This window comes from Syngnathoides biaculeatus, chromosome 18 (assembly GCF_019802595.1).
Source record: "Syngnathoides biaculeatus isolate LvHL_M chromosome 18, ASM1980259v1, whole genome shotgun sequence".
Taxonomy (NCBI): domain Eukaryota; kingdom Metazoa; phylum Chordata; class Actinopteri; order Syngnathiformes; family Syngnathidae; genus Syngnathoides; species Syngnathoides biaculeatus.
In genome coordinates, this window is record NC_084657.1 from 7,984,398 (window position 1) to 8,010,387 (window position 25,990).

Consider the following 25,990-nt stretch of genomic DNA (forward strand, 5'->3'; position numbering starts at 1 on the left):
CATATCGCCGGTCGGGCCGGGAGGCTGTGTGGCCCGTGTTGTCAGACCGTCCCAAGTGTGTAAACAATGATGTCACGGCACATTTATGTCAGGACAGAAGCTCCCCAGACAGAGCGCAGCCGAAAACAATCTGATGAATGGTTTACATCAGGGATGTCAAAAAACTAAAATTCACCGTGGGCCAAAATTTTAAATTGAACAAAGCCGCGGGGCAAGGTTGAACAAATTAACCTTTTAATATGGAACCAAACAAGTGTGTAATACTAATATTCATGTCTAATATCAATTTGAAAATTTCGTCGCGCAACAAATATAATCACACCGCGGGCCAAATTTGACCCACGGGCCGGAATTTGACACCTATGGTTTACATGACAAAGTTAGACTTCTGATCAATACGGCAAAAGGTGTATTGCACCTCTGTGAGTCCGAATGCAGCTTTTTATTCCAACTAAGGCATTTTTTGGGAGAATTCTCCCTCAGTTTGGCCTGACAACCTGATTCCAATCGGAATACAAAGCGCCATGTAAACCAGGCGACTGTCAAAGAGGTATTCAGTCAACAATGTTTATTCCAGTGACTGTAGTTTGTTGAGCTACAGAATGACACAGCAGTATTAATGTATTGTCATCATTGTCAAGGAATATTTTTTTGAGAGAGCACTTGTACAGGAGCTTACTGGATACTGTATGTGTACTCAATGATGTGGCTCGGGTGTGCATTTGCTTCACCGTGTCGCCCATGGACAAAGTCAAAATTATAATTTCATGAATAATGTACTACCTACCCATTTATTGGATGAATGCTGAATTGCTTTTATCTTTGTTTCGTGATGCGATAATAAAAAGCAATAAAAACTATGAATTATTAAAAAAAAAAAAAGGTCAGAAATAGCGCACCAAGATGGACTTTTACCGTTGCCATACCGTGTACTTGCAGGGAAGCTGCTGCCTCTGCTTTGCCCACACTGTTCTCTGACACACACGTGTAAGTGCCCTCATCTTCTGCTCGCACCTGTTTCAAGTGGAGACTGTTGTCACTACGGAGCTCATATCTGCAAACACATCAAAATACTGTGAATTCGAGCAGTTTGCTTTCAAAACATACAAGTGTCAACGTCTCAACTGTTTACTCCATCAATCAATCTTTTGAGCTGCTTATCCTCACACGGGTCGTGGGAGTGCTGGAGCCTATCCCAGGTATCTTCAGGCAGGAGGCAGGGTACACTCTGAACTGGTTGCCAGCCAATCGCAGGGCACATAAAAACAAACGAGCCTTCGCATTCACAATCAAACCCACGAGCAATTTAGTCGACAGAAAAGCCACACAGGCAGGACCAGGATTCTCAGTACTAATGTTTTTCATGGCAGTGTATATTACCAATTTTGGCAGATGGCACCAATAGCTTGCAACCAGATGCTCAAGGTGAATATATTGAGTGCATTACAGTTACTGTCTGCTTTACCTGCCCCGAGGCAACTCCCCCTCCTCTCTCCGCCAGCGAACAGTGGCACTGGATCCCCATGCACCTTGCAAAAGAAGTCCACTGTATCGTCCTCCAGAACCACTTGGCTAACAGGCTGCTTTGTGAACACCGGCCTCTCTGACATTAGACAGAGATAAGAAATACAAAAGTCGGTACTTGCTTTGGTGACTTCTGAGAAAATGATGACTAGTATACACGTAACAAAAGATTGAAAGACAAATACAGACATGTAATCGTTTCAAATTCAAGTCCATTCCACCTGTAGTCTAAGTCATGTTTCTTCTTGGTAAATGGTGAAATAGAAAAAAAGAAAACAACAACAAACCGGGTGAAGATAGCACAGTTTTCATTCCCCTCTGGGGAACTAAGCACAATCTGCACCAAATCTGTATGATGTATGTATGATATCTTAAGAACTTTGCAGGAACGCTCCCAGTGTTACCATCACAACAACCCCATTAGTGATCGTATTTCTGAAAATTTGAATGGCTGATGTCAAATCTGTTTGTCAACTGGGCCAGATGAGATATTTCACCTCACACGACACAAATGGCGTATTGCAAATCTTACAATGTTCTCAACAACCACACACAATTGAAACATTCATTACAGGGATTAAAAGGTATGCGTGCATGACAATGCAAATCTGGAAAATGGTCTTGTCATCTTACATCCAATAATAAATACAGTTGTACCTCTATTTACAAAATGAATTCATTCCGGAAGTCATTTTGTAATATGAAGTATAAGCAATTTTTACTTGTCAATAACCTAATCCATTCCAAGTAACGCCCCCCCAGTCCACCCCCACACGCTAAAAAATGAGAAAAGCAAATTATGCTAGGGGTAACATGTCTAACAGTCTTGGTCGATCGCGAGACAGCGTGACAAAAAAACAAACAAAAAAAAAAAAAAAAACTGCGCAATTGTGCACCGATGTTGCAGTCTCTTCGCAGATATTCTGCATTGCGCGCAAAAAAAAAATCCAATGCAAATTCAAAGTATAACATACAGCTATTCAGTTTGTGGCATTTTGCAATGTGATTCAATGAGTGAGAGATGACTTGTTACATCCACTGGCACAATTCACATATGTGTACTGTAAAAAATGAAGCCACTGGTTTCTTTTAGCTACCACGCGGAACTTTCTCTCACAACGACTGCTGCTCCTCCACACTTTCTTTTTCCTAGTTTACCTTACACCTGCCCCCATTCCCGGTCTTAAAGACATACACTCATAATTACAAATATTACAGTACTCACGCAGCCCATCAATGTGTTTTATAATGACAGCGTCCAGCACCACTGCTTTAGTTCACAACACAGTCTGGGCAATGTAGAGCAAAGACGAGCGAGACATGCTGCTTATGTTTACTTTCGATATTATTGGAGAAAGTTAAAGAAGAAATGCTGTTGTTTTAAGATGCAATGACTGTCGGAGTATGTGAATAATCGAAAAAAAAGTAGTTAAACTAGATGGGATTTTCTCTTTTCCGAGTGGGAAAGGTCTGGTCTGAAGCCAAAGTAGAAAGAGCAGGATAGGAAGGTGTGTAATTTTAAAATTCCCCCTTGGCACAGCCTGATTCAGGATGAAAGCACAGACAATACAGTCACCCCCCCTCCCCTCGGTAGCTCGTGAGAGGCTGGCTGCTTGAAAAGTAGATCTTGGGGTAAAAAAAAGTCTGGGCACCCTTGGTCCAAACCATCGAACTCTGCACTCTCAAACCTTGTCTCCAAAACATCCAACTTTGGCTCTCCCTCCAATTAGCTCATTTCTAATCCTATTCAACCTGCTAACTCCGAGCGAGAACCTAAACATCTTCATTTCTGCGACCTCCAGTTCTACCAATGTTTGTCTATCTTTTGCTTTGCTTTTTCTCTGGATTGTTCCTGTGTAGATTCCCCTGTTATATCTAATTTAATTCTCTATTTCTCCCTGTATTATCTGTGTGTGTTTGAGCCCAACAAAATACCTCTGGTTATTGAGCATTCTTATCTCATTCTTGTAGCAGCCTTCAGATTGTGAGACAAAGGTTTTCATCACTTTGTCCTCAAGTTTTAGACATCTAAAAAGAGATGTGTTGCTTCATTTGAGATAAAATAATTTTATTTTAAAGCGTAAACTTAAAATCACGCGAAACTGAAAGTAATGTGGGCGTCACTTCCAATTTATTCTTTTTGTTGGATTAATTGGATATAAAGTTACCTCATATTTGCTTTCTTGTTTTTTTAATGCTTCATTGTTTGTGTGATGTGGTGCAATCGAGAGGGCCATTGGGTGCCATGGAAACTTTGCTATGATGTATTTAAACAATGTGATCCAATCAAGTTACATTGGGTGCCGTGGAAACACCAGACAGTGATGCAGAAGACAATAAAAAGACTGACGATCTCAAGAGCATGGTGAAGACATCGCAAAGACTCACATGCACTATTTTTGTCACAGTTTTTTTGTTTTTCACATTTGCTATGTAGTGATGCGAACCACGCTAAGGAATAAAAAAACTGGAGACGTGGAGATGAGATTAGAACAGATTGGAGATTGTGAAAGAGACACATCCCACGTTCTCTTCACGAGCCAGAAGTTCCTCTTGTCTTCCTTCCTTGATAATTTTACTTTAAATGTCCTAGGCTGTTTAAAACTGACACTTTTCTCCTAAATTGAGGAAGTTTTTATACAAACCAATATATTGTACAGCATCAATCTATGTTTATTTGAACCTGTAAATTAAAAATATGTGACAATGTAAACAAAAATGTGCCCAAAGTTCCAAAGTTTACCTGATCAAGTAAACCAATGTGATATTTGGATTCAGAACATCTAACTTGTTTCATCTCAAAACTTGTCGACCAACCACTTATCTTAGTAAAGAAAGAGATTTTGCTGGACTTGTATTGATCCCATTTGAACATCCACTGTAATGTGGTTTAAACAGACAATGTAGAAGCACACTTCTGCATTTTTTGCAAAGAGTGCTAAACATCTTCCACTATTTTTTTTTTGCATTAAACTTAAATGGATCACTATCCAGATCATAAGCACCAACCATCTTGTTGTAGGTGGTTTAGGTTTTTTTCAACTATCTGATTTTCTTTAGTTCACCTCTTTTGCTTAATCCATACCACAGAACCACACAAAATTGACCCATGGGTTCATCGTGATTAAACGAGCAACACTAAGATAATGATAGAAGGAAAGAGGGGTTATTGAGAAAAAAAAGAAAATATACATTTTCGATCTGCCTGCTAGGTTCAATAAACACTCCCTAAGCACTTATGCAGCTGGTCTGCTGAGAGATTCCAAGAATAGGGGAGACATGGAAAAAAAATAGCATAGAGGTCAAGGAAGCAAAGGAATTATGGCAGGCAGAGGACACACATTCACATTCCGATCCATTCAAACGGTGTGATCCTTGACATATTTCAGAAATAAAACACAAATAAGAAATACAATGTATTACAGATTGTGCTCACAGAACTACCATTACAAACTACAGAATTGAAAGTACTTTCTGATGTTTTTTAATACTGCCATCAAACATGTGTACATACTTTATGTACAGTATCACTGTAATTTTAGAAACAAAATACTTACCAAATACAACCAGTTCAGCTGGATCACTGTCTTTTTCTCCAACCATATTGGTGCCAACACATACGTACATGCCAGCATCACTTTTTCTGGTATTGGAAATCATTAGTTTGCCTCCTCGGATCTGAAAAAGGACAGATGCATTTTTTTTTTAAGGGACGAATGCTTGCCATAAGAGAGGAGGCCATGTTGCCTTATGTTGAAGAGGACATTCCCTTGAAATGGGTATTTCAACAAGGCAATGACCCCAAACACAGTGGTAAACGTGCAAAGACTTGGTTCCAAACCAACAAAGTTAATGTCATGGAGTGGCTAGCTCGATCCCGGACCTTAATCCAATCAAGAACTTGTGGGGATACATCAGAAATGCTGTTTCTGAAGCAAAACCAAGAAATGTTAATGAATTATGGAATGTCGTTAAGCAATCTTGGAGTGGAATAACAGCTCAAAGGTTGGTTGACTTCTTGCCACACAGGTATGAAGTAGTTTTTAAAAAACTGTGGTCATACAAATAAATATTAATTTAGTGATTCAAAATATTGGTAAATTCTAGAAGCAAAAAAGTTTGTACATGTAACTATAAAAAAATATACTGAAAATGTGGATTAATCTGGTTAGCCACATTGGAGTGACATTATTTTAAACACTATTGTAAGTATTAAACCCTTTGTTCAATATTTAGTAGAAGAACCCTTTTGAACTAATACTGTCTTGAGTCTTTTTGGGAATTATGTAACAAGTTTCACACCTGGATTTAGGGATCCTCTGACATTCCATCTTGCACCGTGCAGCTCTTCTCCAGTTCTGTCAGGTTGGATGGTGAATATTGGTGGAAAGTCATTTTCAGGTCTCTCCAGAGATGATCAATTGGGTTTAAGTCAGGGCTCTGGCTGGGCCCTACAGGAATAGTCACAGAGTTGTTCTGAAGCCACTCCATTATTTTAGCTGTGTGCTTAGGGTCATTGTCTTGTTGGAAAGCAAACCTTTGGCCCATTCTGAGCTCCGTAGGCCTGTCCTTGGCTACATTCATCTTTACCTCAATTGCCACTAGTAATCCTGTCTCTGGATCTGAAAAACATTCCCACAGCATGATGCTGCCACCACCACCCTCACGCTTCACCATTGGTATAGTATTAGACAGGTGATGAGCAGTGCCTGGTTTTGTCCACGCATACCGTTTGGAATTAAGGCCGAAAGGTTCTACAAACCCAATTCTAATGAAGTTGGGACATTGTGTTAAACATAAATCATAACAGAATACAATGATTTGCAAATGATTATCAACCAATACTTTAAAGGGGAAATCCAGTGGTTTGCATTTACAATGTATCCAATAGGTCATGTAATATGTACACTATCTTGACAATGTGATGTTAAATTCTCTCTCATTTAATAGTGTTTCGAGAAGATTTTTAATCGACAATTATGAATTTTCAGGGGCGCTGCTATTTTCGCGAGTCACATGACCTATATGGGCGTATGTGACGTGTTACGTGCTGTACCAAACGCTCGATTACGTGGGACACGATTATGCCCAGTGCTGATTTCTCTGATTTATTGTCATCTGATGAAGAAATACCAGTATCAGTTGATCGGGAAGACAGAGGAATAGTTCCATACACATCTGTGAGCGGTACAGCCGTGAGCAGCTCTCCACCGCTCGGTTGATCGGAAAGACGGAGGAATATTTTGATACACAGCCGTGAGCGGCTCGGCCGCTCTGTTGATCGGGAAGACGGAGGAATACTTCCATACAGATCTGAACCTGTGGCTGTAAATAATGCCGCCAAGCGGCGGAGCCATGAGCTGAGCGCCGCCGCGGAGGCGTGAGCTCGCTCCCCACCGAGGCAGGAGCTCGCTCAGCCGATCCACCGATACTGCTATTTCTTCATCAAATGAGGATAAATCCAAGAAATCAGCACTGGGCATAATCGTGTCCCATGTAATCAAGCGTTTGGAACGACACGTAACACGTCACATATGCCCACATAGGTCATAAGATTCGCGAAAATAGCAGAGGCCCTGAAATTTCATCATTGTCGAGAGGATTTAACATCACATTGTCAATATAGACTACATATTGCATGACCTATTGGATACATTGTTATTTGCAAACACTGGATTTACCCTTTAATTGCATACAGTACAAAGACAATATATTTAATGTTCAAACTGAAAACTTCGTTTTTAACAAATGGTCATTAACATAGACTTTTATGACTGCAACACATTCCCCCCAAAATGGGACAGGTGGCAAAAAAAAAAAACTGATAAAGTTTGGAATGTTCATCAAACATCTGTTGGGATCGTCCCACGGGTGAACAGGCTAATTGTGAACAGTTGGGTGCCATGATTAGGTATAAAAGGAGCTTCCCTGAACTTCTCAGTCAGTTACAACTGGAGGTTAAACCTGAAGTTGAGGAAATTGTTTCCCTGGGAAAGGCTGGGGACATTGACAAGCTGGTTCAAGAGCACTAGGAGAATCTTTTCACGGAGAAGCAAAAAGAGCTGGAGGCGATGGAATACACGACAATGCAGGAACCGTTTGCGGGGTAGAGAGGGAAGCAGCCACTATTCCGGCAGCCACAATAAATAAGTGTTGACGAAATTGTATGACCAAGACTCATCCGGAAAATGTGTTACCTAGTCGGGCTATTCACTCACTTCAATGATGTTTGCCTTGCACATTTCTGCAAGATTATTGAAAGCCATCAAAGGCAAACGTCCTTGCATTGGTACGAAACATTGAAATTAATGTTATTGTTTGTTCTGAATTCATAGTTGGGGGAATTTATTATTTTCAGTGGAATTAAATTGTGTGCGTGCCTCCTACTCACCATTCCCCATATTGCCTCGTCACGCACCCTGCTCTTTGCATCATGGCTCAACACCAATGGTGAATTAACTTCATTTTTTATTATTCTTTACATTATGCACACTTTGGATGTTTTTTTAAGGTAAATGAACATAATTTTGTATTATTATTATTATTATATTATGTACACTTTGAATGCTTATTTTTGACTGCGGGGGGGGGGGGGGGGAGATTCCTGGGGGCTTGGAACGGATGAGGCTATGTGCATCACAAATTTGTTTCTACTTACAAAAGTGTCACATTACGAAATAACTTCTAGAACGGAATATGTTCGTAAGTAGAGGTACCACTGTATTACAGCATTTCTGAATCCTGACAGGCAGCAATTGGGACATTGTTGCCCTTCCTCTGATAGAGAGGCAATTGCTTTGCATGAAGTCGTAACACCAAGAAGGTCTTCCTGCAAAATTATTTATATTCATCTCCTTGGCAGCTCCCTGGGCATGGAGACGCAACTGCACTGTTGACAAGCCTCTCTCGGGAGTGTGTTTTTCCATCACCGATGTGGGAACTCGTTCCTTTAAGGTTCCGTCACACCATGACGTTCTGGTCAACGTCCTCTGAACATTTCAATTGTTCTATTTTTCAGCGTTCTCAAACGCGGATGATACATCTGGCGTGTGATTAACGTGTGTCTAACGCATGACTTATCGTGTGTCTAATGCACAAAAAGCGTGTCTAACGCACAAAAAGTGTGTAACAGCGACCAAATAAGATACTCCTAAAAACCATTAGCATGTGCAAATGCGTCATTGGGGCGCGACGAGCGATTTGTCAAGGTAAGACAATTGTGTTGAGCGTGTGACTAATAGGTGAATAACAACAGAAAAGCGTTTTGCTGGCGTGTAATTTTTACAGTGGAACCGGAACTAAAACGTTGGAAAGTCACTTCAGTTGTTGTCGTGAGTTAGAACAGTGAGCATCGTGCCGCCGAGAAGAACAAAAGTTAGGGCGCGGACTTCAGCAACTCACGATGCTAGTAAGAAAGCGAAGCCTCTTTCATCACGAGCAATGTGCTTGGAGGAAAAACAACAGCAGGAGGAAGAGCACGTCCGTGAAGTCACGCACAATGTGACACCTCCTGGGGACCTTAAACACCTTGCAAACCCCAGTGAGGACGGTCCGACAAAGAGACAAAAGAAGCAGAGAAAGGATTGCAGGATCCTGGTCCGGGCTGTTGAGGATAGTCTGGTGGAGTTTTTCCGCGAAAACGAACTGCTGCTTTCTGGATCTTCCTTAATAGGTGCTCTCTACTGTACCTTAATATTAAATGGACCTTGCTTTTACAAAGCATCGGCTTATATACCCATATGCATGGAAGTTCGGGAAACGCTCGAATGACGCTCAATGGACACCAAACAACGTTCGTTTCACGTTGGTTACACGCTTTGTGCGCTAGGGGATTGTTCAGTGGGCGTTGACAGGTTGTCAGTGAGTCGTTCACTGCAAAGCAAACGATTAAGTAACAACCAAGTAAAGCTAGAGTTACGACTGACTAACTGTAGGCAAATGCGTGCAACGCTCGGCGAACCTTAGTAAAACGTTCCATGGATGTTCTTGAACATTCTGCAGCATTTAAAATTAAACGTTGATGAACGCTGGTCTCGGTGAGAACTTTTGTGCATCTTCAAAACTTTTTTTTCCCGGACCGGTGTTCTCCGCCGATTCCCAGCGATCATTGACGTTCACTGGCGTGGAAACAACGCTACTCTGGAGCTATCCTAACGACCATGGGCAACTACCCACGTTTCCTCAAACGCTATAGGACGCTGGCCAGAACGTCATGGCGTGACGGGGCCATTAGCTGTGGCCGACTATCTTTTAGCCCATGATTTGCTTTTTATGTTTTTTTTCATTTCAGTGACAGTAACCTCTGGTTTTCACCAGTCCTCAACAAGTTTCTTGCTCACTCCAAACTTTCTTTCTGATGCTCTATTACTGTTTTCGGCTGCATATTTTGCGACTTGCAGTTGGTACTCTGTGGAGTATGATTTTCTTTTTAATCCCATTTTTGTTCAGTCCTTCTCAATTACCACAAATGTTGAAATGATCCATTTTCAGAGGTTCATAAGTAGCAGGTACAGATACACAGGGGTAGAGCACCCTCTTGCATTGGTCAGTCTGAAAATAATTGATGAGCGGCTCAGAAAATGGATGGATGGAGATGATAGTGTTTATAATTTTACATATAATCACTCTGGAGTACAAGTCGCACCCCTGGCCGAACTATGAAAAAAACTGATTTATAACCCGCAAAATACGTGACCAATGGCAGGGGTAACTTACATATCTACGAAGATAACATTAATGCTGAAAGGTAGATAAAAGCTTTGGAGAAACATATGCTTCCATCCAAGCAACATCTTTTTCATTGACACCACAGCTTATTTCAGCAAGACAATGCCAAACCACACTCTGTACAGGTTACAACAGTGTGGCTTCATAGTAAAAAAGTGAGGGTACTAGACTGAACTGACTGAAGTCCAGGCCTGTCTCCCATTGAAGGTGTGTGGCACATTATGAAGCGTAGATTACAACAACAGGGGGAGCTGTATGAAGCTGTACACAAGTAAGAATGGGAAAGAATTCCACTTACAAAGCTTCAACAATTCGTGTCCACAGTTCCCAAGGTTTATTGAATGTTGTTCAAAGAAAAGGTTATGTAACACAGTGGTAAAAAAAAATTACCCAGTCCCGTATTTTTGGAACGTATGGCAGCCATAAAATTTTATGATTCAATGATTATTTGCTTAAAAAAAAAACATTAAATATCTTGTTTTTTGGAGTGCATTCAATGCAATATAGGTTGAACCTGATTTGCAAATCATTTTTTGTTTTTGTTTTTATTTGTTTAACACAGTGTCCCAAATTCATTGGAATTGGGTTTGTATCTTGGTCTCATCAGACCAGAAATTCCATTTCTCTCAATCTTGGAATCCTCATGTGTTTTTTGAGCAAACTCCATGCGGGCTTTCATGTGTCTTGCACTGAAGAAAGGCTTCCGTCGGGGCACTCTGCCATGAAACCCCGACTGGTGGAGGGCTGCAATGATGGTTGACTTTGTAGAACTTTCTTCCGTCCCCCCACTGCATCTCTGGAATTCAGCCACAGTGATTATTGGGTGGTTCTTTCCTGCTCTCACCAAGGCTCTTCTCCCCCGTTTGGCCAAACGGCATCTCAAAGGAAGGGTTTTGGTCATCCCATACATCTTCCATTAAAAGATTATGGAGGCCACTGTTATCTTGGGAAACGTAAGTGCATCAGATTTTTTTTTTTTTTGTACCTTTGCCAGATCTGTGCCTTGCCACAATTATGTCTCTGAGCTCTTCGTGCAATTCCTTTGCCCTCATTATTCTTGTTTGCATTGAGATACAATGTAAACTGTAATGTTTCATATAGACAGGCATGTGGGTTTCTTCATCAAGTCCAATCAGTATACTCAAACACAGCTAAACTCCAATGAAGGTGTAGATTCTACAGTGTGGGCAAACTACAGCGCGTGGACCACATCCGGTCCACTGACAATTGCAATCCGCCCTGCCAAAGATTGGTACAGAAATGCACAAATCATACTAAAATCATGCCTATTTTCAATAGACCTTGTCATACAGTGAAGAAAATAAGTATTTGAATACCCTGCTATATTGCAAGTTCTCCCACTTAGAAATAATGGAGGAGTCTGAAAATTTTATCATAGGTGCATGTACACTGTGAGAGACATAATCTAAAAAGAAAAATCCAAAAATCACAATGTATGTTTTTTTAACAATTTATTTGGGTGATACAGCTGCACATAACTATTTGAACACCTGAGAAAAAAAATGTTAATATTTGGTACGGTAGCCTTTGTTTGCAATTACAGAGGTCAAACGTTTCCTGTAGTTGTTCACCAGGTTTTCACACACTGCAGGAGGGATTTTGCCCCACTCCGCCACACAGATCTTCTCTAGATCAGAGAGGTTTCTGGGCTGTCGCTAAGAAACACAGAGTTTCAGCTCCCTCCAAAGATGTTTGATTGGTTTTAGGTCTGGACAGCAGCTAGGCCACGCCAGAACCTTGATATGCTTCTTACTTCTTACGGAGCCAGTCATTGGTTTTCCTGGTGTGTGCTTCGGGTCATTGTCATGTTGAAAGACCCATCCACGACCCATCTTCAATGGTCTGACTGGGGGAAAGAAGTTGTTCCACAAAGTCTCATAATACATGGCCGCGGTCATCCTCTCATTCATACAGTGCAGTCGTCCTGTCCCATATGCAGAAAAATACCCCCAAAGCATGATGCTACCACCCCAATGCTTCACAGAAGGGATAGTGCTCTTGGGATGGAATTCATCATTTGTCTTCCTTCAAACACGGTTAGTGGAATTATGACCAAAAAGTTTTATTTTGGTCTCATCTGACTACAAAACTTTCTCCCATGACTCCTCTGTATCATCCAAATCGTCATTGGCAAACTTAAGACAGGTCTTGACGTGCTTGTTTAAGCAGGGGAACCTTCCGCGCCATGCATGAATTTCAAACCATTATGTCTTAGTGTATTACCAACAGTCACCTTGGAAACGGTGGTCCCAGCTCTTTTGAGGTAATTGACCAAGTTCTGTCATGTAGTCCTGGGTTGATTCCCCACCTTTCTAACGATCATTGAAAGCCCACGAGTTGATATTTTCCACGGGCCTCCACTCCGATTGAGATTAGATAGACAGGTGTTCAAATACTTATTTGCAGCTGTATCACACAAATAAATCGTTAAAAAAGTCATACATTGTGATTTCTGGATTTTTCTTTTTAGATTACCTCTCTCACAGTGGACATGAACCTACGATGAAAATTTCAGGGCCCTCCATGATTTCTAAGTGGAAGAACTTCCATTATCGCAGGGGTTTCAAATACTTATTTGGTTCACTGTACATTAAGTATATTCAAACCCAAAATTTAATTTAATTTATTTAAAAGTTTTTGCCTTGTTGTGTGTATTTTGATGGAGTACTATAAATATTAAACCACCAATAAAGTTATCATAAATAAATAAATAAATAAATAAATAGACAGACAGGATGTCAGACAGAAAATATGTTGTGCCCAGAGCAGACAAATTTGGACTTTCACAATGTGAGACGACTGCAATAAAATCTTGTACTCCAATATCATCGCATTCTGTTTTTTACGATCACTGGTCAACTCACTCAACTCAAATACGATTGGATACACTTGTTGCCAAGGTGACAAGAACAATATTGGATCGGGTCATGTTTTAGCAGAACAAAATGGAGAAAAACGTGTGTTGGTGTTCACCGGTGCTCGGGAGAGAAAATTTCTTTCAGGCTTTCTTGAGGTATGTTCATATATTTTTCAGAAGATACCGCTCGCAAATGGACAACAAAACATTTTTGAGCCTATTAAGCTCATGCGAGCGCTAACCGTTGTCACCGAACATGCAGGTGTTCTGTCAAATCATGCTCTAAAGTTTTGAGTTTGTTAATAAAGCCATATAAATTCAGTCAGTTAGCACCCGTTATTTATGTCATATGAGCTGATTGATTAGAATAGATGACCTGACTAGAGCAATGATTTCCAACCTTGATGGAGCCAAGTCACATATTTTATAATTGAAAACTCTCACAGGACACCAACAAACAAAAATGTCACAAAAAGTGGATACATTAATTACTGTATGTACTTCCTGCCATCTCATGACATTGATTTGTTCTGTTTGTCACTATGCCTCATTGGCATAAATAGAAGAACAAATATACATTATTGATTGTAAATATATATACATATATTTTTCCGAGGAATTCACTACACAAGTATGTACATTAGATGAGCAAGTAAATTTATACAGACACATTACTCCAATCTTGTGATTGGTTATCAGTTACAGGTTATCATTTTTTTAAATTTGGTGTTCAACCCCCCAAATCCCGATTTGTGTAAAGCCTCATATGAAGGGTTGTTTCTTGCGTTCAGTAAATATACAGTGGACACACTGAAATAAGATAGCATCATGTGAAAAGTACATATAAATGTGGAACAAAATATGGTGATAGGCACTTAAATAGTAATTGAGCACTCAGAGAAATTAAATGAAAACAAGACATCACAAAGAGTTAGAAACGGTATGCACGTTACCGACAAAGTGAAATATCAAATGTGCAGACCAACGCCAATGAAAACAAAAAGCTCTGTGTGCCTTGATAATGTTTACAACTACCAGTAAACTTACTGTGATCCTCTCCTCTCTGTCATTGACCTGAACATTATTTCTCTTCCAGGAGATAGTTGGTTCAGGATGTCCTCTGGGGGGAATACACTCCATGACAGCTGGCTCACCTGCTGCCACCACCACATCACTGGGTGTCTGACGAAAGTCATCTCGTAGAACTGAGAGAAAAAAAAAGTAAGTAAGTAGTATGTGAAATATTTGTTGCACATTAGATTTTTTTTCATAGAATAAAGCTTGTGTGCTTCTGCTTAAGTGATAAGCATGATCATTGGATTGGTGGTACAGTGAATCCCAGCTATTTGTTAGACATTGGGACTGAGTTAAACAATAAAAATCGTGTCAATAGTTGAAGCTATGATAATAACTGCATTGAAAAAAAATTTCTTTTTTTCAATCCAGAAAATTGTCAAGTAGGTGTGGCTAAACTTCCAATCAGCGTTTCTGCGAAAAATGAGGTTTGGTCTCCCACATTTTTTCTTTTAATTGGAAAAGAAATCTGTTAATCGGTAAATCCAATACGAGTGAGTGTCCACTGTAATGTTAAATTATGGACACCACTCAATAAATCGCAGATAATTTTCTAATCATAATTCACTTCACTGTTGTTGAGCTTTTTCAGTGACTGTCATTGGCACACATTATTAAAGAACACAAATGAATTATTTAACCTGACACACACAATTACCCCGGTGAATTCACATGAATAAATACGTTGGGATATGGGGAGGAAAACTAAAAGTCTGCATACAAATGTATCCTTCAAACAAATAAACCCCAGTTGAGCGTGGAAAGCCACGTGACTGCAGCAAGCATAAATTATATAAATAACTTGAGGCAGTTCTACACAGTGTTTATCAAATGAGTATTGTGTACCTCCTTCACAGTATCGTTGGTGCTGCTACAAAAAACAAACAAACAAACTCCAGACAGGCAAAACTGCTGAAAGGATTATTGGCACTCCACTACCCATCCTCGAGAACTTGCACGCTACTAGAACTAAGACAAGGCTTATTCACATCGCACTGCTTTGGGACAAAGTACACTGGTGGGAACAAACGACACGGACGGCTGTTGTCTTTCATCTTTGAACATTTGGACATTTCTGGAAGATTCGCTAACTTGGAATATTCCCTGGAAAGAACCTGTTTTGCCTGTTTGGGAACATTCGTTCAACGCTTGTGCGTGAGTATTCACCATTTTGGCTCGACTACTCACAACGTTGAAGTTCTACAGTGAAGAACATAAGTATTTGAACACCGTGCGATATTGCAAGTTCTCCCACTTAGAAATCATGGAGGGGCCTGAAATTTTCATCGTAGGTTCATGTCCACTGTGAGAGAGGTAATCTAAAAAGAAAAATCCAGAAATCACAATGTACGATTTTTTTAACGATTTATTTGTGTGATACAGCTGCGAATAAGTATTTGAACACCTGTCTGTCAGCTAGAATTCTGACCCTCAAAGACCTGTTAGTCCGCCTTTAAAAGTCCACCTCCACTCCATGTATTATCCTGAATCAGATGCACTTGTGTGAGGTCATTAGCTGCATAAAGACATTTGTCCACCCCTTACAATCAGTAAGACTCAAACTTGTAATATGGCCAAGACCAAAGAGCTCTCCAAAGACACCGGAGACAAAATTGTTCAACTCCACACGGCTGGAAAGGGCTACAGAGAAATTGCCAAACAGCTTGGTGAAAAAAGGTCCACTGTTGGAGCAATCATTAGAAAAAGAAAGTAGCTAAACATAACGGTCAATCTCAATCGAAGTGGAGCCCTATGCAAGATATCACATTGTGGGGTCTCAATGATCCTTAGAAAGATGAGGAATCAGCCCAGGACTACACGACAGGACTTGGTCAATGACCTGAAAAGAGCTGGGACCACCGTTTCCGAGGTGACCGTTGGTAATACACTAAGTCATCTTGGATTGAAATCATGCATGGCACCGAAGGTTCCCCTGCTTAAACCAGCACATGTCAAGGCTCGTCTTAAGTTTGCCAATGACCATTTGGATGATGCAGAGGAGTCATGGGAGAAAGTTTTGTGGTCAGATGAGACCAAAATGGAACTTCTTGGTCATAATTCCACTAACTGTGTTTGGAAGATGAATGAGGAGTTCCAATCCAAGAACACCATCTCTAATGTGACGCATGGGGGTGGTAGCATCATGCTTTGGGGTGTTTTTTTAAGCACATGGGACAGGACGACTGCACTGTATTAAGGAGAGGATGACCGCGGCCATGTATTGTGAGATTTTGGGGAACAAACTCTTTCCTTCAGTCAGACCACTAAAGATGGGTCGTGGCTGGGTCTTTCAACAGGACAATGACCCGAAGCACACAGCCAGGAAAACCAAGGAGTGACTCCATAAGAAGCATATCAAGGTTCGGGTGTGGCCAAGCCAGTCTCCAGACCTAAACCAAATAGAAAATCTTTGGAGAGAGCTAAAACTCTGTGTTTCTCAGCGACAGCCCAGAAACCTGACTGATATAGAGAAGATCAGTGTGGAAGAGTGGGCCAAAATCCCTCCTGCAGTGTGTGCAAACCTGGTGAACAGGAAATGTTTGACCTCTGTAATTGCAAACAAAGGCTACTGTACCAAATATTAACATTGGTTTTCTCAGGTGTTCAAATACTTATTTGTAGATGTATCAAACAAATAAATTGAAAAAAAAAATCATAAATTGTGATTTCTGGATTTTTTTATTTTTTTTTAGATTCTTTCTTCACAGTGGACATGCAGCTACGATGAAAATTTCAGACCCCTCCATGATTTCTAAGTGGGAGAACTTGCAATATTGCAGGGTGTTCAAATACTTATTATCTTCACTGTATTTTGTGTTCATTATTTTAGCGTGTTTGTGTTGTATGTTTGTGTGTGTGTGTTCCATTTTGCTGGTTTGTCGTAAGTCGGTCATGTGACTTGCCAAAATGGTCGTGCCAATGAAAATTCATAATTGCCGATAAAAATCTTCTTAAAACACCATTAAATGATATCAGATTAACCTCAAAAAGGGTACAGTACATGACCTATCGGATTAAGGTTTTCCATTTTTCAGTCAATGAGCAGGGCATTCATTTAATTGACTGTCTGATGTCGTCCTACAGTGTCTTGAACTACTGGAGACATATTCCTTGTGTGTCTTAGTAAAGATGAGTGAGAGTAAAGATGATTCTGATTCAGATTATTTGGTTACCATCAATACTCTACATTTTTTGTCTGATATACCTGAAGGCACGTGATTTTTAACTTTCAATCTCGAGAGCTCTGTGACCTCTCAGATTACAGATATGGGGAGTGGTTTTGTAGTTGTAGATGCCCTGACACGAGGATGAGGCGAAAGCCACAGAGGCCTGCAGGCTACAAGTGTGGTCTAAGACAGTCCACAGAATGGATCAGTTTCTATGACAAAAATGATGACTAGTAACTTTCAAATTCCTCCCTGTTTAAGATTTTGAACCTTATATGACAGATGAAATGTTAACATCAAAAAGATATAGGATGTTGAACTGATGCCGGGGGTGAATCATGGTTGATTTACATACATTTCAGAGATATGAGTGATATGAATAAGTCATTATTGATGCGAAAAACTGACTCCAGATTAAAGGCTGCAAAACCTATATTCTTAGAAACATACTGCTCCTACAATACAAATACACAACCACACATATTTACTGTAATTTCTCGTGAATAATGCACAAAACTTTCAAAAAATATAGCAGATAATAATAATAGTACGTCAATGGCACACATTATATTTATGTGTAGACTAAAAATCTAATGAATGCTTTAAAACAAAAAGAATATGTATCCAGGACTTGAGAGGTTCGAAGTGGAGGTTGAACCTGAAGTTCAGGAAATTATTTCGATGGGAAAGGCTGAGGAGGACATTGACATGTTGGTTCACCACGAGGATCTTGTTACCTCCAAAAATGTGTGAACTAGTCGGGCGATCGCGAACTTTTCGATGACGTTTGCCTTGCACATTTCCGCAAGATTATGAACCGTCAAAGGCAAACATCCTTGGATTGTTATGTTACAAAACATTGAAAGTTAATGTTTGTTTTTAATTTACAGTTTATGGAATTTATTAATTTTATTGGAATTAAGTTGTGTTCATGCCTCCGCCTTTGAAGACGCCACAAAGCCACACACATGAGGCCAAAGGTAAATGAACATAATTTTTTGTTATTCTTTATATCATGTACACTTTGAATGCTTATTTTTAAGGAAAATTAACATAATTTTGTATTATTCTTTACATTATGTACATTCTGAATGCTTATTTTTGGGGGGAGATGAATTGGGGGGCTTGGAACGGATTTGGCTATTTACATGTAAAATGCATTTCTACTTACGAAAGTTTTACGTTAACGAAACAACTTCTGGAACAGATTAATTTCCCAAGTAGAGGGACCACTGTAGTTAGAAGTATAACTAACATGCAAACCAAACAGCTGTCTCTGGGTAGAAAAACACAACCCTCCTAAAAAAAGTATGTGAGGCTGAGATAGAAGGGAAAATCAATCGTAGCCACTGCACTAATATTGGGCTGCACCAATACAACCATTTGGAATATCATTAAAAACCACTCGTGCACTAAGTACCAGATCTTAAATTGTACAAAATAGCATAAGCTGACAACAGAAACATTGTGAGGATTGGAATATACCGTAATTTCTCGAAAATAATGCACACATTTTTCCAAAAATATTTTTAAAAAGCTTAAAGGCTTTTCGCTTCCGGTGCCTGACCTGGTGGCAGCGAAAACAAAGAGGCTCCGGCAAACTCGATCGTACAACAAATAAATCCTGCTGAAGTTGGACCGAATGTTGCAAATACTCGACGTGGGACGCTCCTGGTGACGACTTCAGTGGACTAAGAATCATTCTGGAAAATCTTAGTACCCAAATTGGAGCCGTATTTTGTTCACGTTTGAAGCAGCGCGGCCTAGCATACCCTAGCCCCACTTGCTAACAACTAGACATATTAGTAACGATCAAATTTTTTAAATTTGGTTGCCAGTTCCAATGCCTTGTCTACTGCCCCAAAGACGAAATGGCAAAAATCAATAAAGAAGAAGGTGCACGGCAGTGGAGAACAAAACTGTGTCTTAAATTTGTTAAAATTAATTACCAATCGCCTCAGTGCAACACTTGGAACATGATTAAAGGGTTCCCTCATTATTCGCAGGGGTGACATTCCTTAACGCCCCCCCACAGATAACGAAAATCCGCAAATAATGGATGCAGTACTAAAATACCTTTCTACTATATGTACCAGTGACCATAAAGTACATGTAAAGGTAATGATTTTTCTCCAAAATGGACAGCTCACCTGTAGTGCACAACAAGTTCCAAAATCTGGAAGTGTTGCTGTGACTAAATTAATGAAGAGCACCTGAACACACTGGTTACATTGTGAGCATGCTTGTTGGTATGTGTTTTAGTGTGTATGCAACCTACCATGTGATGGCACTCACAAGCAAGTGAGGAACAATTGCAATTTTATATTTGTAAGCAGAAAAGCTTACATTGCTCCACACGCTCACAATATAACGCAAGACATTAGTCACGATGTTGCTCACACACACAGTGTCACTTCAAAACCAAAATGATCACTCTACATCAAGCAAAATAGCATATCTAACAAATAATAAAACAATGACTGGGAAAAACCCTGCACTTTAAACTCTGTTTACATCCTCCCAGCATGCTCCCACCATGCTTTGTGACACTAAGGTGGTCCTTAGTTGTATGTAAATGGTAATTGAAGTGCATGTTTTGTGTCAATGATTTCTCTCGTCATTGTCTTGTTATTATTTGCTAGTTATGTGATTCTGTTTGCTGTAGTGTGATAACTGTGATTTTGATGTGACACCTTGAGTGTGAACAACATCTTGAGTAATTACTTGGGCAGTTTGGGGGCCATGTAAGCTTTTTCTGCTTACAAATGTGAAGTTGGAATTCTTCCGTGCTTTGTCGTGAATGGCATCATATGGTACCTTATGTCCATGCAAAAACGCATGCGAGCGTGCATGCTAACAATGTAGCTAACGTGTTCAGGCGTACAGTGCTTCATTGGACTAGTCAAAAAACATTTACAGATTTTAGAATTCACCATGCACATAAAGTTTGTCACATTATAAGGTGCTCTATCAATTAAGGAGAGAATTTAAGACTTCTATATGCACTATATGTGGGGTACTGAACGGTGAACTGCAAATGGACAAGGGCACACTGTATAGTATTGTGCAAAGGAGGCTTTGACGATGTGTAGTCTGATGCGCCTACAGCCTCAGCCTGCACCATGCGGAGCTCTACTGATGTCACCTCTCATTCAATTGGGTGAGTGAATCAATAAAATAACTCTTGCCAACATTTAGACAGCTCACGAGGTAAACGGCTGCTTGACCACACTGATGATATTTCGCATTTATTTTTGTAAATGCTCTAAAGTAGTTTACAGATGGCCTTTTTTTCCCCCCATTTTCTCTCAGCTCTTAGATAAACCATTCAGGGTCAAGACATTGTTAGCTTCCTCAACACTGCATAGCTTGCATCTTATAATAAGTAGCCATGCTAATGGAAGCAGTTGGGGAATTTTAGTATCGACACAATGTTTAGAGAACTTCAAATAAGTCATTTAATGATGCACTGAGATGTTTCATCAGATTTCCATCTGTAGCCCCAACAGACATTTATCCTAATAACCATTCAAGGATGAAAAACAAAGCCTTACTATATGGAGCAGATTCTGGACTGTCACACAACATGAGGAAGAAAATCCAATGTTTGCTACATGATCAAATAATGCTGTATAAAGCTGTTTTATCATAATGACCAGTTGCACACCATTCTCTGATTGTCGCTCCAAGGTCCTCTGATCTTTCACGTCCTGCCCTCCACACTACTAGATCTGAGTGAAAAGAGGGGGAAAAGTTTATTAGGTACTGGCAATTACCCACGAGAGCCCTGGGGACACATACTACGTGTGTTCACTTGGACCCTTTCCTCTAACCCCTTATACAAAACCAAAATAATCCCCACCACTGGGCCCATACATCTTGCTTTCATCATTATGCAGATTAACACACAAGGGGAGAAGATATTGATTTGCAATGCATTGAAGTATACAAATATAATACAATGTTTTTGATAGAAAGTGTGAATAAACACTTTGTCTACAGTATATGTTATGTATTTCGAGACAGTTTTTTTTTTTTTTACTTGTTCGTCAAGTTTTTAAGGAATTGGTCACTGCAACAGGCCCAAGAATTGGAAATACAGTGTTGAAATGAAAAATTAATTACTGATTCCAGTTATTTGACACCATTTGAAAACCTCCCAGTCTTTTAGTTTTCTGTCAATCAGACCGCAGTTTAAATTGTGACAGAAAGTCACTCAATGGCAGAATATAATCATCTGCACAAGTTGCTAACAAAACCACTGTCATCCGCCATACGTGGAAAAACACCAGAACCCTTCTTTCATTTTACTAACTGAATGGAGATCAACAACACAGCTGGGGTGAGCTGCTACTCACTTGTAATTAAAGCACTTGATCATTGTCTGTAATGTCATAAGGATAGTGTGTGTGCACACATACTTGACAGCAGCCCCCAAACACCCCATGTATAAATATTCATAAAGCTAATAGATAATGACACATCGTCCCTTTGGTGGCAGGACAAGAAAAGAGATTCAGAGGAGGGAATCAAGAAATGCATTTCCAGGTTGAAGCAGAGTTTTGAGGGGAATGTGTAGGCCATCTTGCAACCTGTCCCATAATATAGCAACAAATTTCATCCAACCCTCTTGTTCCTATATCACCCGTGTTTAGATGCCCACAAGCATATCATCTCTGTTCTTTCGAGGCAATATATGTTCAGGGCCTTGGTCCCAACAGAGGCCCCTGTCTGGAGTTGACACCAGGCTTTCTCATTATCCGGAGTGGGCCCCCTCTGATCCCTATCAACTATTGCACCATGATGAAAGAGCCTACACAGGATATTGGTGAAGGGAGTGTCAGGAGAGGCTTTTAGAAAGGGCAGAGGGATTGTATGTGTGCATATGTGTGCGCTGCTTAGCCTCCTTCCCAACCAAATTCAAAGTGCAGATAATTTCACACTGGCTTCCCAGTCCATTGGTACATCAGAGGTGTACTTGTATGGAGTATTTCAAATGGGCTTCAGACAGCCATGTTGGCAGGTGATATGAGACAATTATATGCATAGGGATGTCATTTCAAGAGCTACAATTGCTTTCAACGCCAAGGGGGTATGGACAGTGAGTCCCAGGTGTTACTTTACATTTTGGTTGCAGATGGCCTTTGTTACGCCTTTGATACGAGGTTGAAAGCCAGCAAATACATAGTTCAACTTTATCTCTCTTGCATATCAGTAGTTTAAGCAGAAGATAACGAGATGAGGAAAAAGATGAAAAAATGCTTAGAAGGCCACTGTGAAAGAGGCTAGCTTTAAAAATATATCTACTGAATTTGCCAAATGAAGTAAAATAAAGCTGGTCAGATCTTGCAGCATTTTGTAGGAAAAGAGGAATGCAACATGCACAACAACAACAAAATTATAAATATATAAAGTAAATTCATTTTGTCACCATCATTTTAAGAGGATTGGGGGAAAACCCTGTCTCGAAGATTAGTTTTAGTGTGGCTGCCATGCAACCAGTCAGTGTGATAAAACTTGAAAGCCTTGAATAAACCACATAACATGGTGAACGTTCTGGAAAAGCCTATCTGGCCAAAAGTGAAATTGAACCTGGAATAAAATGAATGACTGTGAATCATGTTTCAATTATTCCTTCCACTAGCCCAGAAAGGTCACCTTTTGAGTCGAGCACCTTTGGTCAGACATCAATGCGTGATGTATTTTTCCCTTCAAATGAACTTGTTTCATTATCTTTTGTCCCTCAGCATGTCGCACAGTGAGCCCACACATTTTACAACAAGAACAGCTGCCCCAACCCCAAACAACAAATTCCTCATGCTCACACAAATAACCACAACCACGCTGCTGCCAAAGACTGGAGGCTGATGGTTGAAAGCCTGGTCCCAGTAGATATTGGGACTGGTTTACTCAGGTGAAATGTTGCCAACAATCAATAGATGTGTCATCTTTGCTGACAGACAAAAACAGCCAACTTGTTTGGTACAGACCTAGAAGCCTGGATGCTAACATGATTAACACCACAAGTTGACAGAAAATACCTGCAGTGCAAAATCCTATTTCTCCCAGTAGACCTCGAGAAAACCAATTATTTGCCACCAGGCTCAGATACCGCTGAAATTTAATCTACGAGTCAGTGTGATGCATTACAAGCAGATGTTAAGCCTGCGATTAATATAGATGAAGCACTTTGAACAATATAATCATCAGGCAAACATTCAATTTAATTTTCATGTCATGCTCAGATCTTCTTTACAATGATTTAAACTGTTTAATCACATCACTTTGTGTAAAATACTGTCTGAAATTGAATTAAGTGATAAAAGAAATTAGTTACTGCCGTCCACCTTGGAGCAGTGGGGGCCCGTGGGTGAATTTGATGAGGTTATCTTTCAAGGTGTGGCGTTTCATGGCTTCTTAAGCCCTCATAAATGGTGAGGCCTTGGTCCATCGTAGTGTCCTCTCACAGGCAGAGTGTTACAAAGGAGGTGTGTTTAAGGGTAGACAGGAAGATGAAGTTCTGGGGGGAATACTTGGCAGCAGCGCAAACTGCAGGCAATGACTGCGGGCCTCACATGCAGCAATGGACAGGAGGCTCTCATTATCAATCACAAAAACACAAGATAGAAAGAGGGTGGGTGAGCGTGTTTTAGTTTGTCTGTGTGTGTAATCAAGCAAATTGCAAATGAAAATGCTCAAATTGGGCAGCCGGGCCAAATGGTTAAGATCACCACTGTTGGGATACTCGTCAATTCTGGCTATCGACCGGCAGGAGAGTGTGCTCAGTGGACCTTGAGCAAGAGACCAACTGATACCCTCAACTTCTATCTGGGTGCCAGAGTAGCTCCCTGCTCTAGTGTTCCACTTACTGTGTGCGCTCACTCGTGTGATGGGTTGATAGAAAATGTTCACTTTTGTGAACATTTGCAGTGTATTTCTTGACAATAAAAATTACGATTCTTAATATATTTGACGACCAGGACAACATGAGGACAATCTGTGAGCATAGAGCTGCATTCATGGACCTACAACATCAGGTTTTAATGGTCCTCATATTTTATACGACAGCAGTATTCATGTGTGATACAGATCTGGCACCACCAATCAGGAAATGCAATGTCAAATTATGTGATAGATAGATAGATAGATAGATAGATAGATAGATAGATAGATAGATAGATAGATAGATAGATAGATAGATAGATAGATAGATAGATAGATAGATAGATAGATAGATAGATAGATAGATAGATAGATAGATAGATAGATAGATAGATAGATAGATAGGTCTGTGTATCTTATTACACAAAATGAAAAAAAAAGCCATAATACTAATACTATTGTCTATATACTAGTAGCAAACAATTTCAGCAGTATGACAGTATAGGAAATGGAATGCAAAAATAAGAACAAGAATGGCCCCAAAATAATCAAAACAAGCAAATAAATAATTTCCTTATTTCTAAATGTAATAGTATTCCTTTCAGTGACAAACAATTAGGGAAGATTAGGGAAGGGAATATGAGGCAATGTTCGCTGTTACATATTTTGCATTAGTATTGGGCTGGGATAACCTCATCAAATTCACCCACGAGGCCCCACTGCTCCAACAGCTAATTTGGGGGATTTAGCCTGAATATTGGAAGATCATTGGTTGGAAACCAGATGTTTACCAAATCTAGGAAAAAAAAGAAACACTGAGATTGAGATGGGCTGATGGAGAGAATCCCTTATTGGTCCCTCAGCAAAAAAATGACCAATAAACTGAACTGCTGAAAAAAAAAAAAAATAGCTGTGAAGTACAGCCTTCAACTCAAACAGGCAACATATTGCAATTCGATACAATCTTTCCAAACTGCTTACATGGATAGTGCAAATCAGCAATAAATGTTCATCCCATTTGAGAGGAAGCTGCGTCTCCACCTAAGTGACCAACTACATAACATTGAGGTTAATCTGCAGCAATCTTGCCATGGAGGGAAATTTTTCTTAAAAAAAAAAAAAATAATATTTAAATATTTAATCTAGAATTCATGACCGGAAGCACACATAATTTTGCTGGTTACACTCAAATTCTGTTACATAGGTGTCAAAATCAGGACGAAATCCAGCCCGGGAAACCAAGTCATGAGTTTAAAACTCCACAATTCTTGTTCAAAGGTTTTACCAAAATCTTTGATTTTTACATATGAAAAATAATTCATTTTAACAAACTGTTAAATAGTTTATTATCCTCAAATTCTGATTTCAAAAGTGGTGAACCTTTAATTTGTTGTGTGTTGTGTATATGCATTTCAGTCACACCGACCTGCTGTGGGTAACTACAGTGTGGCCTGTGACAAAAATGTGTTTCTATCATAATGGAATTGCATCCATCCATCCATCCATCCATTATCTGAGCCACTTATCCTCACAAGGGTCGCGGGAGTGCTGGATCCAAGCTATCTCCAGGCAGGAAGCTTTGCACACCTTAAACCTGTTTAAAGGCAGGGCACACAGAAACAAATAACCATGTGCACCCACGATCACACCTAAGGGCAATTTAGTCTCCAATTACTGCATGGTTTTGTGATATGGGAGGAAACCAGAGTGCCTGGAGAAAACCCATGCAGGCACAAGG

The 25,990-nt window shown here is 40.0% G+C and overlaps 1 protein-coding gene across 1 annotated transcript in view; it reads right to left on the reverse strand.

The window, feature by feature from the left end:
• robo3 (roundabout, axon guidance receptor, homolog 3 (Drosophila)) overlaps nt 1–25,990 on the reverse strand; it is a 116,651-nt gene that overhangs the window by 56,267 nt on the left and 34,394 nt on the right. The window contains 5 exon segments of the mRNA XM_061803971.1: nt 927–1,054; nt 1,466–1,508; nt 1,511–1,603; nt 5,082–5,202; nt 14,177–14,334. Coding sequence (XP_061659955.1) covers nt 927–1,054; nt 1,466–1,508; nt 1,511–1,603; nt 5,082–5,202; nt 14,177–14,334 — 543 coding nt within the window.